The sequence below is a fragment of the Calonectris borealis genome, chromosome 1, assembly GCF_964195595.1.
Source record: "Calonectris borealis chromosome 1, bCalBor7.hap1.2, whole genome shotgun sequence".
In the NCBI taxonomy this organism is placed as follows: domain Eukaryota; kingdom Metazoa; phylum Chordata; class Aves; order Procellariiformes; family Procellariidae; genus Calonectris; species Calonectris borealis.
In genome coordinates, this window is record NC_134312.1 from 11,502,514 (window position 1) to 11,519,178 (window position 16,665).

Below are 16,665 nucleotides of genomic sequence, written 5' to 3' on the forward strand. Positions count from 1 at the left end.
GGTGGGTCTCATGTTCCATTCCCACAGATTTGTCATGATTAATACAATCTTATTTTGTATAGATTTTTCTGACAATATCATTTGAGAGTAAATGGTATACAGAGAAGTTTTCCAACAGTTCCATTTAAAAATATCTGTATGTGGTGGGCACAGAACTGCTACAGTGATAGAGATCCTGTGGAAGAAGGCTCCAGCTTTCTGTAAGTCCACTGGAAAGCTTACGACTGGCAGTGACTTCTTCCAAATGGAACATATTCAGCATGTCAATAAAATGATAAAATGAAATATCTATGAGAAAGCACTTGCAAAAATTTCTTCTAAAACAAAAATACCTCCTACTGTCATTGTCAAAGGAGAGAATCATTTTCTTCATTGGTTTGAATCCATATTGCGCAACTGGAAGTCACTAAAACTAAAAAGAAAACTGTGTTAACCTAGGCAATGATGTATGAATCATTCTAGACAAGGCTGAAAGTGTTAGTCCTGACTACAAATGACCATTGAAAAAGCCCATGACGTTTCCACTTGGGATAGCCATGAGATTCTCATCAGGTGTCAGACTGAATGAATGTAACTTTCTAGAGTTACTCATAGAGCCAAAAATAGAAACAGCATCTTCCTCAACGCTAATATGAACTTCGAATAGAGCTTAACAGCTGTCAAAGCGTATCCCGACAGTTCTTGCATTTCTGAGTGTGTGATAGACTTGTGACACAGGATATAACATAAAGTAATGAAATTAAGGGTTGAAGTGAGCAAAATTCTGGTTTATATCTGAATGGCATGTAGTTTGACAGATAAAATTTAAGCCAGTTTTTAAGCTTTCTGGATTGTAGATTGTTCTCTGGCCTTCTCTACATTAGCTTTCTGTGATCTTTAGACAACCAGACGCTAAGATATTTCTCGTTCGTCCTGATAGTCTCCCTGTGCTGTGAATTTTCTTGGAGTGATGTTACAGGAAATCCCATGTAGAAGAAATCTCCAGCTAGCTGGTTAAACTGGCTCCCTGGCTCCTTCCCTAATCACTTCTGTCTTAAGAGTGCGTCACCTTCCAGCTGTTAATTTTAATTTATTGTATGTACTGTGACACGCACAACTGGTAAAGCTAAAATATTCTGGGTGAAACTTGGGTCAGTACTTATAAATTCCACAACCCATTCCTTTTTCTTTCAAAATAAAGTATAAACTATGTTATTAGAGTGCTCACTGAAGAAATATCTTATTCTTAAGGCAAATAATCTATTTTTTACCTCTTTCTTAGCTTTCTTCGTTTTCTTAGAAGGGCTTGCAACATATACACTGTCCCAGCTTCTGAGTTCCTAACACAGATTAATGCCACCACATTAATGAATTTAAATATTCCATATCAACAGTCTTCCTCCTGTGACACTCATTATCCAATATGCTTCAGTAATATTCAAGTTGCACAATACTAAGCTATTTAAGTGTGTAAATCCATGCAATAACTTTTTTTTTTCAATTTCTTTTTCAGTATCATGTTAGGCACAAATTTTTCCCCATAAACGTATATTTTGAGCCACAGTTACCTTATGGTGTGCGAAGCCCTCTTCCCCCACTAGGAATCAGAGTATGGTGATTTTTAGGATACTCTTTTTCAAAAATGTCTATATATTGTCCTTTTAGCAATCTTCTCCTAAGCTGGTGTATGACTACGACGTGTCCATGCCCTGACAATGCTGTTGGATTACAGCAGTCTGTCATAGCCTTTCTCACACTGTCTTTCATTGACCCCTTTACCTTTAGACTATATAACATCCATTCTAAAGTTTTTCTTAAAGGCTTCGATAAAGAAGTCATATCCTTTATATTTCTTGTCCCTTTTTCACCTACTTTTCCCTTCAGCCGACACATCCTCTGTGCTGTTCTATATATGTACACAAGTTTCCTGGGCAAGATTGCTGCAGACTTAGGAGGTGCAGCAGAAAGTGCAGCGGGGCAGAGGAGGGTTTATTTTAGGAAGAAGATCTGCACGCAGAAGAGCCTTTTCATGCGTGTGTCCACAGAAAGAGTCATGTGTTGGTACAGAGTTTCTCTTTAGGCTGCTGTTACATTATGCTTATGAGTCTGTCTGGGTTACCATGTGACATTTTTATCTACTGTGCAAGATAAAAATCCACTTGGTGGTGTTGAGAACTACAGAAGGCTAATGAAAGTTTTAATATAGCTTTGTTGAAAAGTAACCTTATCGGTCATATTAGAATCACGCGTATCTGTTACATAAAACCCAAGTGGCAGCTTTTTTCCTTCAAATTTGGCATGGAGGGGGCTATTTGATACTTCTGTTTTTGTTGATCTTCAATTCCAAACCACTACATTAATAGTGATTGATTCAGGACATCACCTAGAGGTTGATGCTGCAGATGGCACAAAATGATTAATCAAGGAGCAAGGATAGGATATTACTTAATCTAGAAAGCACATTATGTTTGTTTTGGGATGAAAGCAAGAGAATCAGACTTCATTTTACTTATTTATACAAACAAAATGCTACATATGGCATAACTGGTTGAGGTTAGACATCAGAAGGTTGGTCCCATCTCAGTCTCTCCATGTGTTAACCGTGCATTCATTCTTATGAATTTAGGTTTGCAGTGAAATGCCATGTGAGTTGACTGTATTCTTCTGTAATTCAAGAATTGGAGGAATGGGACTTTCTACAATGAGCAATTTAATACCTAGGCCGTGGCTGATGATGTTTATGTAACCTCTTCTTTAAAGTATCCAATTCCACAGCTTCCCTAGGTATTTACTTTTTTTCTGTTTCAACACCTACTTGTTTAGGAAGTTTTCCCTGAAATTCCTTAAGGCAAAATAAGCTTAGAGATTTTTTTTTTTTTCATTTTACATTCATTACAGAGAACAATTAATTCTCATCATAATTTCTTCTTACATTTTAGGAAACCATTTTTATGTTGTCACCCTCATCCAACTTTTCTTTTCAACTTTTGTTTTTTCAACTAAACAAACTAATTTCTTTCAAATTCTCCTAAGTTATATCTTAAATTCTTTTCATTCTTTATTTGTTCCCCTATTGTGTATAATAGCATATTATCTCTACCTTTCTTAAAACATGCTCTTGAACAGTTAGAGAAACTTAAGTGGTATCAAGAAAACAGAGTATTTTCTGTGGCTTTTTTTTTCATGCAGCACTTAGATAAATACGTCATAGTATATAACTTACCTTTTTGCAACTCCATTATATTATTGAACCATATTTGGCTTTTTTCCCTTTTCTCTGAATCTTTTTTTCCCTAAAGGCTGCTTTTTACAAGTATCCTTCAATTTCAGTTTCTGTGTTTGATTTTCTAATTATTTTTAATCTTACATTATATAGGCAGTTTCTTCTTGGATGTTTAATGTATTCCTCTTCATGAATTTCCAGCTTTCTTGTAATCCTTTATTCTTTAGATTATCTTCCCACGATACTCAACCAGTTAGTTCTCTGAGTTTGCTGAAGTGTCTTTTTGAAATGTTATCTTTGTTTTACTGCTGTCATACCTTCCTTTCCTCGATATAAAAATCACTTCTTGATCTTTCACTCAAATGATCGTTTTTCTTCTAGATTTTCAGTTAATTCCTCCTTAAAATTCAGAAATAAATCTAACTGTCCTTGGCATCTTCTAGAATAAGAAGTTTTCCTAAGCCGCTACAAGATATTCAGGAATTGTGTCTCCCATCATATTGTTTTATCTGCATGAACCTATATAATTAAAGTTATAAATAATTTTTGTATGCTTCCAGTGTTTATTGAAGGAAGTGCCATAAGTAAATCTCAAAGAACTGACTGTAACGAGTGCAGCTGTAGACTGAGAAGATATAAGTTGTTCTGCTATAAGTGCCACGTAAGACAGACTTACAAATCCCATTCATTTAAAAACATAAGAGTGGAGAAAAAAAGTTAAGAATTGGTTTCTGCAGATACAGAAGCAAAACTGGACACAAGAAAAAAAATAATATCATTATGAAGATTAAGAGGTGCTTTTCTATAAAATTTCCTGTTATATAGTCACGATTCTGAAATTTGTGTATTCACAATATATAGTGTAGAGTATATAAGCATAGAGTTTTCCAAATGTTAACTTTACGATGTTGGTATACAGGTGCAGCTTTCTGGAAAGAAACTGCAGAATTTGTCCACTTAATAGAATAAATAATGTAACTAAGCTAGTACAACCGAATATATTTTTAAAAAGGATCAACTGTTGTTAAGTGACTCTAAAACTTGATAGAAATCTTAGTTTCTAAACACTGCTTAAGCTAACTGGTACATGGATGTTGAGCATTAGCTGAGCATTAGTCCATTAGTAGATGGAATTGTTTCAGATGGGATGGGACATCTTTGAATGAAAAGATTTGCTGATGCACTGGTGGAAAAATCAGACAGAAATATGTCAGGAGACTTTATACTGGGGCTCAAAGGAAGAAGTTACAGAATGGGAATCTCTGTAGTAGGCAAGAGAATAAAGGAACAGCTGAAACAAACAGATGGTAGCGCAAGATGCATGCATGCAGCAGCCTAAACAGATGACAGGTTAAGAAGGAAATGAAAATTTCAAGAAATAAAGTTACAGTCCATTCAGATAACAAGAAATATGTGTTTATACATTCAAGAGGCATAGCAGAGGAAAAGGATATGAAATGGGAAATGAGAAAGCATAGGTGTAGGTCTACTGTAAACCACACTTAAGCAAGTAGAAACCCTGTGCAACTTAAATGTAAAGTATTAGAGATTGCTGCAGACATTGTAAGGAAGGGTTGTTTTTTAGGAGAGAATATCAGAACCTGAGATGGGGGAGCACTGTTTGAGAAAACTTGTCAAGAGTAAGAATTATTATATGTAATTAAGACGACTTTTTTGTATAACATTTTGCAAAAAATATTTCAGTTTTGACAAAAAGCAAGAAAAAAATTAGTCTTTCAAGTAAGGGATGAGTATTCTGGTGAGAAACAAACAGAAAATACCCCAGTCTCTACTTAGAAAGTGACTATTAAATCAAAATCCTGATTAGTCCCAAAGAAAAGGCCAAAACCTGCTCTGTTATATCTCCAGGAAATCATAGTCACATTCTTTTATCTTTTGCACTAAACAGGATAGAATTTAATATACAGAATTTAATGTGCTAAACAGAATACAATGTCTTTAATAGAAGAATGAGAAACTGACTTTGCAATCTTGTATGGTTATGGAAAATAACATTCAAGTATGAGTTTTTAATTATTTTCTCTCGAGGTTTTCACAAACATTTCTATAGGTCTTATTCCTAAAAAATAGGGATTTTTTTTTTTCTTTTTTTTCCCAGAACAGAGTCATCCCCCATATGCAGTATTTGAATTCTTAGCCTGTTAGGTGTCTCCATTCCTCTGTTTCTACATTCAGCTTCTATTTTAAGTCAGTAATTTTAATCAAAGTCGTATTCATGTTGGCCTTGTATCAAATTCAAAATGATGTATTCAGTGTTTGCTGAGGCTTAGGTGGGAATTCTGTGCTTCATAATCTCATTATTAGTCATGTACAAAAGAAAACGTTTAATTCATACTGACCAAAGAACCTGGAGTGCAAGCTGCAAATGTATTTTTTAGTAATTCTGACTTTATTTAAATGGATCTTTTCAACAAGAAAGAATTTGGTTTATTTACAAATGATTTTGTAAAGCCATCTCTTTGCAGGTGAGGAATTGTATAATGCAGACTGTCCATATTGTATTCTCTGTCCTACATGTACACAGGAAAAACAACAATAACCTCAATGCTTTCTGTTGCAAACTTAGTCTGTAGATGCTATTTTATTTGAAAATAAAAACAAAGACAAAACCAAAACCCTCTAAAGAAATATTTCGTCTATAATAAATTTCTCTATAAGAAGCATATTTATAAATAAGGCTGAAGACCTTTTTTTCTTCTTTTTTAATAAAAAGACACACTTTGTGAGAGATGATTCAAAGTGACTTATCTCACATCATAGACTGAAAAACAGCTTATATCTTGTCACCTAAAGTGTGATTTAACTGCAATATGTTGTCTCTACTCTTCTCTTTCAGCCATTGTGAATACAAAATTTACATCTAGATTTACTAAGAACACTCTGTTACAAACTGTTAAACACACCAGGGCTATAGACAACCCCCAAGGTTGTTTTACCTTGGATTGCATGTAGGATCAGTTCTTTTTTTTTTTTTTTCTGAAAATTTAGTTTATTTAGCTGATTACAAAAGAAATGAAAATGCATATCATTCAGTATAGGAGTGAACTGTGTCATGATTAATTTTGTTATTATTAAACCATCCATAAGATAGGTGGTATCTGTAAATCTGTATATATGCAATGTTTCTCATAGACAATCCTGAGATTTCAGTTTGGCAAGAAGTACAATGTGTGAGCATGCACAGTGATTGCATTAATTGCTAACTGTGAAGGACATTCTGTATTACACGACTGCGCATAAGACTCAGTCTTTCAGCCATGCTAGGACATTTGCCAGTTGCTGACAGCAGGCTTCGTCAGTGCCTGCTTGTGTCAGTAATGGAACGTCTTACCTGCAAGCAGACACAAGGTCAGGTTGCCCTGAGCACAGTCCTATACGGGAGTACTGAGTTTCCATTGTTATATAGTAGCTATTCTTTTTTTCTACCTAAAAAAGGCAAGGGAACCAAACTTGAAGCATTTTCATTCCTCAATCTCCCTCTTCTAAGGTGATCGGAAGATACCGTTCTGTTCCCAGGTCAATCTCCAAGAAACAACATGTGAACATGGACAAAAGTCCCTTTCCTTGTTAAGTTAGCATACCCTTTTTCAAGCTCACTAAATCGTTTTCATTTGGAATTTTCATGTTCCTGTGAAGATCAGGCCATTGTAAAATTAGACATGAACTTTGTATAACTGATAATTCCAGAGAGGAAGATTTCCTGTAAATGGATTCTGCTGGAAATGAGAATTTCCGATGGCCCCTCCCTTTCCCCCTGTCCTTTTTCTTCTTCTAATATAACTGTTTGGCATTTGCAGCCATTTAGTTTCAGTCAGTGTTTTCCATACTGTACATGAACTGGAGTAATGGGAGTAAAAAATGGTAGGAGTAACTATACAAAGAGGATAGTTAATATACTATTTTCAAACAAAGAATATTTGCATGAAAAAAAAAAAGGCAAAGTACCTGATTAAAACTACTTTTGAAATATTCAATGGAATATTAAATATTCCTTTAAATCCTTAGCTGTTATTGTAATATTTCTTCCCCGGGGCTTATAAGGCCCCCAAAAAAAGAAAAAAAAAAAAAAAAAAGAAAAGAAGGCTTAGTGTCACAATATGAACAGTAAATATCTCTCTAATTAATCTGGTCCTTTCCAGCTGCTCAGCTGCCTCTAAATGTTGTTTTGACTATCAAAGAAACGCCTAAAATGCTTTTAATCCAGAGTACAGAGGGAATTACTTTGTCAACTCCTTTGTCTAGTTCCTGATATGGGCCACCAAATTTACAAGGAACTCTCAGAAAAAAAAAAAAAAAGACTTTTTCTTCAGGGAATGCTAAATGCTGAGTGTCAGGGAGAAGTAGCTTAGGGAAAAGGAAAAATTTAATTGTTTTTCATTTCAACAAAGAAACTGTGTTATTAATATAACCAAGGAAGGAAACAGATCAACTGAGTAAATAGAACCTGGGTAGTCAAAGTAAAACATTTAACAGTGGAATTGTTAAAAAGATGATAGTGTAATTTCTTCATCTGAAAATTGGGAAACAGGATGAGTGGCTAGAAAATCACCTGATCCAAACTGATTAGTTTACATTTATTTCTGAGGTGATGTGGGGTGGTCCAATGAGGATGGCATTTTTGGTGGAAATCACAGGAGAAGCAACCAGTGTGCTGGCATCCTTTGAGCCAGAGCTACAGCCACAAATCTGCATCACAGAAGACTACTTGAGGACTTTTTATTTCTAGATAAAATCCATCTCTGCCTTTCAGAGGCTTACAGCATACAGCAACTGCATTACAGTCTATCGGAGACATCATATAAATCTAAATATCTTAAGGAACCATTTAGATTTGTAAATTACATGGGGCCAAGACATGGGCTTGGACACTGTCCTGCAATCAGTTATAGGTTTTAACTGTTAGTTAAACCTGGGAGCTTTTCAGCCTCTGCTAACTGGCACGCTCCCAAATAAGGTGCTGGGACTGCTCCCAGGGCAGAAAGGAAAGGGGAAGAGGGAAGGAGCAATGGTTTAACTCCTATGTATGTACGTGGGTTCTGCTGCTACGGTTGCTCTTAAGGCTGAAGAGTGGACCAAGGCCCAATTTTTGGTAGGGATGACACAGCCAAACTGACTCTCAAATTCAAACACATCGTTGTGAAGTCCTACTGGTGTTTTTGAAAGCACAGCTTTTCTCTTTCTTACTGCTGTTCTTGAGACTAATGTTGTAAAAAGCTAATAAAACAGAGCTTATTTATACCTACATCTGGAAAATGTTGAGATTAAAAACTTCACCTTATTTGTGGAGACAGTGTAGTACCGCAGACCTAGCCTCCTCGTCATTATGTAATATTCCTACATTAAGTCATTGTGAGCATATAGAATTGAATAATTCTGCTTGTACTTTTGTGATACTTCTGGCTTATCAAAGATTAAATCTAAACTAGGTAAAGACTTAAAGGATCACATCATCAGTGGTTCATCAACCTAATTATATTCAGTTTAGCAGAGGTGGATTAGCAGGTATGAGCAGGGTATTTATACCTTCATAGTTTTAGCAGTACAGCAGAAGAGGAAGGGGCACCACGTGCTGGCCCTTTAGTGAGTAAGCAATGAGTTGCTGTAGTTCCACAAGGTGGCACTGAGAAGATGTAGAACAGTGTAACTTGGTGAGTATTTTTTTAATTCTGTGAGAATGTTAATTCTGATTCTTTTCAAAATGTTAACTATAATGGTGTTTTCAACCTCTGCACTAGAAAATATCCCCATTTTCATGCAGATATGTTTTCTTTGTGAGGAAACAAAGCAAGCTGGATGAAACCACTTTTTTCATTTTTGAAACACTTTGCAGTTCTCAAAACACATTGCAGAGTTTCATGGCATTTACTTTAAAGACTTCGTCAGTGAACACACAGCTTTCATTGTATGCATATGTTATGAAGACTTCAGGTATAATCCTCAGTTGTTAGTTCCTTTTGTAGAGTAATTGTATATAACTACACCACACATTAGTGTTCTTGGATCTATTTTCCCAATATATTAAGACCGTTAAATGGTTTTGGGCCCATATTATCAGTATAGAATCACATCCAAAGCAAGTGAGACTCTCCAATAATCTCCTAATATGTAACAAATTTAATTTTTCTTTTTATTTTAAGATAGAAGAAGGATTAACATTAGATTGTAATGTGAGCTAATTTTAGAGTGTCATTATTTCTCTCCTTTATTAGACTATAATTACACAGACTATAATTAGACTATGAATTCATAAGCTAGCATTGTAGCTTGAAGTTTGAGGTTGAATTGTAGTGAATGAAAGATATTAATGATAAAGAAGACTGCAAATATACATGGAAAGTCTGGGAGAAATAATTCATTGTGGATAAATGTCTAGAAAAGTAGTTCCAAGGACCTGCTCTATTAGTCTTTAAACACGTGCCTTGATTAAAGCATTTTTCCATTGATGTTATGGGGATTACTTGCATGCTTAAATGCCTTGCTGAATCAGAGAATAGAGGGTCAATTATGGAAAGACTTGAGTAGGTGCTTTATCAAATGCATTTATACTTCCTTCATGTCTGTAAATGTAAAGATGTCCAGCCTGCAATTATCTTCGCATCTAAATGTTTGAGAGCTAAATTCTTATTGTTTCCCATGTGGGTTTTTCTCCCCAATTTCCTCAAGTCTACACATATTTTCGGAGAGTACCCAAAGCAGGAGGCAGATCTTAAAGTAGTCATAAGTATCAAAAATACAACTTGATACATTTCTGTTGGTGTATCATGCCATTCTTGGTATTTCCTAACTTGACAAAAACCTGTGAATTCTGCATTTTGAGTTCCAGAATTTTAAAACTTCACAACCTTAGCACCTGACTAGCTTTCATTCCCTGCTGCTTAGGTCATCTCATGTGTTTTGCGCAATTGTTGTTAAGGGCAAAATGTGTAGGCAGTCTAAGACACATACAAAAGCCTAAATCTCCAACTTCTGAACTTCCTTGAGCCTGGTATTCAGAACAGTGCAAGCTATGAATTTGCTCAAACTGAGAAACATGAACTCACACCGCTTTTGTCTGAGCTTTGAACTCTCATTTAAAAGCTTAGAGATACCACTGTCACAGTCATCTTGAAAAGAGTGAGCCCTGCTCAGTTCATCACAAGAAAACCAGCTTTACTCTTACGTGTGAATCACACAGCTGTACCCATGCTAATAAACGATCCAAGACCAGGGTACCAGCTAGAGAAATGTCCACAATTATCCATACTGTTTAATTGTTAACAGACTCAACAGTATGGTTCTTGGCCTGTGGCACTCAACTCTTTTGAACAATGTCTGGGTTCAGTTCAGGGGGTAGCATGAGCCAGGGCCTGTTCCCAAAAGACTTTATAATGACATCACCCAATATGGGGGGTGGGACAGGGAGGGAGGAAAGCAACATAATTTAGCTGTAGAGATGTGAGCCATGCTGTGCCACTTGGCCTGAGAAAGAAAATGGTTTACATCCCATTTTATTTACTGCATAAACATAGCCTAAGGGACCATAAAACTTCCTCCTAACACATTATTGTGAGTCTTACCCCCCTACCAGAACTTTTCTTTCTCTTCTCCCTGTGCTTCCTAGGAAAATAAAGCTGCTTTACTTTTACAGATATAACCCAAACGGTTCAGGACTGCATCCCTGGAAGTCCTGAATTGAGCAGTTCAGCATGGCAGATTATGGACCAGAATTTAGGTGAAACTCTGTATTTGTTGCTTCCTATTGGCTAATCCTAGGTGGTTTCCTAATTAGTATACAGGATTTTCAGATCATCCTCTGAAGTTCTGTTCTTGGTCAAATTGGTCATAAATGCCTTCTGGTCTCAGTCAGTTCACAGCAGAATCCAAAATCATCTTCAGATTTCTGCCCACAGATGTAAAGACAGTAAGGAAAAAATGCATTCACAGTTTTAACTGTGGCAGCTTGAAAACCACATAGCATTTCCCTGACTTACGGCAGAAGAGTACCAAAATGATTAAGTGCTTTAAAGGCTATACTTACAAGTGATTTAGAAGATGGAGTGCATAATGGAATTTAGAAAAACAATTTTATGTTTTTAGTCAGAAAAATAGGCTTTGTGCATTGTTCTCTTATTTCAGAAGTGTACCTATTAAATATAAACTGCAAACAATTTTTCATCATATCTGATTATAAATGCATTAGTGGGAAAAATAATTTCCTGATCATGCTGGAATTACTGAATTATTCGTCTATATCACAACTTCTCTTGTCTATAGTAAAAGAGATTATCTGTGAATCTTTACCTGCAGTTATAAAGGCCAGATTAAAATATTCTGAAATCATACTGTCATCATGAAAACTGAAGTTGTATGATTTGATTAGATCAATTTTGTCTCAGTAAGTTTGTTTATCTAGTGTTAGAGAAAGATGCACTCTTGCTGATTTTACATGATAGACATAAAATGATGGGATTAATCTTGCCTACATCTAATTGAGTAAATTTATTGTGTAGCTCTCGATATCTGATAAAGAGACATATATATCTCCAAAGGTCAGTTAATCTCCTCCTAAACATAGAAATGAAGAGATGCACATAAATGGTTATTGAGAGCTCTCTTATTGCAATAGCATAAAATTCAAGACAATTTATTTGTCAAAAAATATATGTATTCAACCACTCTGAACTGCCTGCAGAGTGGCTGCAGTTTCTCAAACTCTTGTAGGCCGACACATACTGCCTACGCACATATGCAGTGGTCTAAACAGTAAGGGTGATCTTGTGCTTAGTTACCACTTTGAATTAACTTCACTCAAGCTGTTAATTTTCTGTAATACTCGTAATATGATACACCCAAAGGAAGAGTCTAATTAATCTTGCTTTATTTTATTCCAATAGCAAAATGAAGAAATGAGATAGGTAAAATGCAACTGAGATCTGTAGGGAAAGCAACCTTTCCATGGGTAGCTCTTCATCAGAACTCTCTTGAGTGCCATTATCACCTAATATCTGTAGCAGTCAGAATCCTTCTATTCACCTTGGTTTTTATAAGCTTTTTCTGCTAGAGAGAAATACAAAATAAAAAGCAAATTAATTATATAATTAGGCAATTGTATTTTCTTCAGTACAGTACTTCTTCCTCTATTTCCTGTAGCTTTCTTTTCTGTCTACTACTTTCTCTGATTGGGAGTTGGATTTTTGCTTGTTTTCCTTTGATGTCCTTCATAGGATCCTAGGATAAGTCAGGTTGCAAGAGACTTCCAGAGGTCTCTAGTCCAATGTCAGTAATAAGATCAAGCCAGGTTGCTCAGGGCTTTATCTAGTTTGGTGTTTAAAACCTCAGAGGAGGCAGACTTTACAACCCCTCTGGGCAGCCTGTGCCACTCACTGTCTGACTGTCCTTACATTAATTCTACACTCGTTTTTTTTTGTTAATAAGTATATTGCTTTACTATATACTGTAAATGAATAATACAAAGAATAAAAGATTTTGTGTTTTCTCCCCAAGATCAGTTTCAGAGTGAGAAAAATACAGAGAATTAGCTACCCGTTACCCGTTATTGGTTTTTATTGATTTGAAAGTTATGTTTCTTTATGAAGAGAATAAGTGGATCTCCCTTGTACAGAGGTAGTGTTGCACTTTCCCTGGGAAACAGTTTTGGGGGACAGAAGTGTCCATCCATTGGTGCAGATGGTGGAGAGCAAGAGTCATAGCAAAAGGACCCGGGAACCTGTAGTTTACACAGAATCTAAGAGGTTGCAGAGAAGCAGAGAGAAGAAATAACCAGACCTCGGTGGTGATGGAAAACAACTTCTTGGGATCAAAGAGTACTTGGCAGTTTGCTTCAACTCAGAAATCCACTTAGTTGGTTGAAACCAAACTTAAAAGGAAGGACAGGCAAAGGGAGAGGTGCTCATATCCATTGTGTCTGATCTAATTGCTCCAAGTGTTCTCAGTCATAAATTCCCTATTAAAAGTAATTAAATCTGTTTAAAAGCCTTTTGTCTTCTTTGGAGAGATGTCTATAAGGAAAAGGTATAGACAGACACATCTCGGTCCTTTGGCTGACTCTGGGTCCTGTCACAGAAAATGTTAGCACAGAGCATGTTTTTTTGCTAAAATTGGCTTGTTTAATTTGACTTGCTGACTCATTTTTCCAGCTGGTCTGTCATTCTACTCAATTCCAGATGAGGCAATAGGAAAAAGAAAACTTTTTTGAGTGTTCCACCCTCTTGCCAAACCAAGTAACAATTAAAAACTCCAATTTTCATTGCACTTCTTTATCTCTGTTAATTATCCAAGGAACAGTAAATCAGATATATTGTCCTCTGCTTGTTGTCAATAATTTAAATTCTAAATTCTTTATAGATTAGTTGCAGATTTAACATGCTGCTTCTTTTCCCTAAATTACATACCATTTCGCAACTTGAATCCAAGTGTTTCATTTTTACATTTGAGATCAAATGCTAGACAGTCCAGCCTAATTGACTCGTGTTTTATACACACACAAGCAAACCCACATGACTATGTTTTAACTTAATTAGTTACTTTTAATCCAAAAGACATATCAGGTCACTCAACTATCTAACTAGTGGCCTTCAGTGGTTTTTTCTAATTGCATCATAATTTTTGAGAGGAATGTAAACTGAATCAAGTGTTTAATGGACACTACACTGGGAGCAGTTGTGAGTCCAAAAAAAAGAACAGGAGTATAGTAGGCAGGGACATTGTAAGCTGAGAGATACCAATAGAAAATAACATTGTGATATTCAACTTGGAAAAAAATAGATGGTAATTAAATAGAAACAGAAAGATTCATTAGAAGAGTTATAGCTGACATTTTGTAAAAGAGGTCAAGAACAAATGGGGGATGGCAAATGTAACTTGAATTTACAATGTGGTACAGTATTAAAAAAATAAATGAGATACAGACATATCAGGTGAAGTCATGTTCGCACTATCAATACTGATATTTTCAAGGTAATAGAAGGTATTTTTCATTTGTATCTATCCATATGAACTATGAGAACAAAATTTTACACATGTACAGCCATTCCCATACCTATCTGGGTAACTAGAACTATAATTGACCTGACTCATTACTGAGAAATTACCCTGTATGAGAGTCTTATTAGCTTTATTGAAAAACTTCAAATTTTGTCTGTATTTAAAAAAAACAAGCACCTGAATCAGCATTCAGTGCATCAGAGTAGTTGTTTTAATTCTGCTTTTAACTGCAAAAACAAAGGGTTTGTATGGAAAAAACAAATCAAAATGTATAGTTAATTAAAAATAACATCTAGCACAAAGCTTTGTTTGCCCTCCTTGCATATAGGGGTCAACACTAATAAAGTCTCATCAATTGCTAGCTGCTGACTGATGATTTGTAGCTATTCCTACAGCTCTTGGTTAATACATAAGCTCTGATTATGTCACACAATTTTTGTTGCTTATGTAACAAATGAAGGTTTAGGTAGTAATCACACATGTTAAATAATGTGATGAGAATTTGTATAAATGTACATTTAAAAACTTAACAATGATCAGTATTTCACAAGGAGTCTCTGCAATTTTATGTTGTGAATATGTTTTAAAGAAAACATTATCTTATTACTCAGTTATAACCTGCATGCAAATTAATTGAATTATGTTTTAATTTTAAACATAGTCATCAAGCTCCATGAAAAGGAATTCATATTCTGATTTCATGTTGTGATCTGTGATTTGTAAAGTGAAGTGGTAAAGTTAAAGGTCCATAAAGAAAGAGATGCCTGAAAAGGAAAGGCAGTCTGGTCCTTGGACATTCCTTCAGAGGGACATGATAACAGTGAACAGCTTATTAAAACTGTTGAGAAAATATTTTTCCCACCTTTTACAGAAACACTCAGCTTTGGAACAAAATATTCAGCCAGAAGCTGAAACATAATATTCGTAATTTTTCTATGTGTCTTGTAGGATTTTTAATTTGTACACAGCAATACCGGGTTTTGTTTTTAATTTTTCTCATTCAAATCAGACAATTTGCATGGAAAATAATTTCAGCTGAGAAGCCTGTTTTCAGTCCAAAACTTGGACAGAATTTGGTGAATTCTTATGAATCCATGAATCCCCTCAGCTGCTGAAATAGATTGGAGTTGCATTGGCTAAACAAAATAGAATTATGCTTATAAAACATATAGTTTTAATGAATATCAAGAGCTTAAAGTGAACTATCAGAAGTTTAACCCTTTCATGGAACTCTGTTGAACTAATTTAGTGGTTTTACATGAAAAAGACTCAAAATCTGAGCAAAATGAGAATTTGTTTTTTGTAGTATATAAACATTTCATATGTTTTGCATTGTTTTGAATTTTACTGCCATGCATATGTTCATTTTAATTTGTTGATGAGCATCTAATATTATAGAAGATTATGTCAACTAATTTAACAAAATGTGAAGAGTTATAATTACCACCCTAGGAGAAAAAAAAAAAAGGTTTCATGGACGGTAACTGATGTTAAGAGCTTTAAAGTATGAAAGATGTATGAAAGAACATTCTTCCTGAGTTCTACTTCATGGACCAATTAATAGGAATACATAAAATATCATAATAACTGTGTATCTATTATGGTGATAAAAAATGGAAAATTCATAGTTTTCTTTTTTTGTTCAAATGTATGAAAAATCCAAGGATCATTAACTTGAGAGTCACAGCTAATTAATGACATATAGTTAAGTTATATACATTGTTTTTTAACTTGCATAGGTACGTGTGTTCACATTTTCTGTTGGTCAACATAATTATGACAAAGGACCCATACAGTGGATGGCCTGTGAAAATAAAGGTACTGTGTTTTTCTTTGAGACTATTCTTTGCTAAAGCTTTGGATAGGGAACGTCTTTATTATTCTCTAAAAATTACAGGTTTTCTTTCAGCCTGATTTTTATCTTTATTGCATTTTTTAATAAAAGTTCCAAAAAGTTATTTGATGAGATAATGTGTATAAGCATATATATAAAAAGAGTAAACTTGCATATTTATTTCTGATTACTTTATTTAAAACTTTATATTGTAAGAAAAATATCATAGTATTTTAATAATAATAATAATAATAATAATAATAATAATAATATACTGTTCAGTTTTGAGAATTCTCATTGCAATAGCCATCTTGAAAAGATGGAACTGATGACAGATAAGAAATTAAGCAAAGCTGTTTTATATTAAGGGGTCTGGACAAAGGGATTTTTTGTTTGTTTGGTTGGATGGTTGGATTTCTTTCTGTTTTTCTCCAAAACTTACAAGGGACCAGATGACTTGCATTTTTTCCCCTTTTTTGATGAAAATATCAAAATTATTCTTGCTTTCTTAGCTTCTAAGAGTACTTTATATTTTTTAAATTTTTATCCTGATTTCTTTATGTAGGGAAAAAAAAGTTTAAAAGGTGAAAGTAAGGAAGTAAAATGCTTTCTCCTAAAATTTCTA

The 16,665-nt window shown here is 34.7% G+C and overlaps 1 protein-coding gene across 2 annotated transcripts in view; it reads left to right on the forward strand.

Annotated features, from left to right (window-relative positions):
• CACNA2D1 (calcium voltage-gated channel auxiliary subunit alpha2delta 1) overlaps positions 1 to 16,665 on the forward strand; it is a 436,751-nt gene that overhangs the window by 360,763 nt on the left and 59,323 nt on the right. For both annotated transcript variants that reach the window (XM_075144442.1, XM_075144450.1), the window contains exon 13: positions 15,946 to 16,024. In XM_075144442.1, coding sequence (XP_075000543.1) covers positions 15,946 to 16,024 — 79 coding nt within the window. The remainder of the gene's footprint in view (positions 1 to 15,945; positions 16,025 to 16,665) is intronic.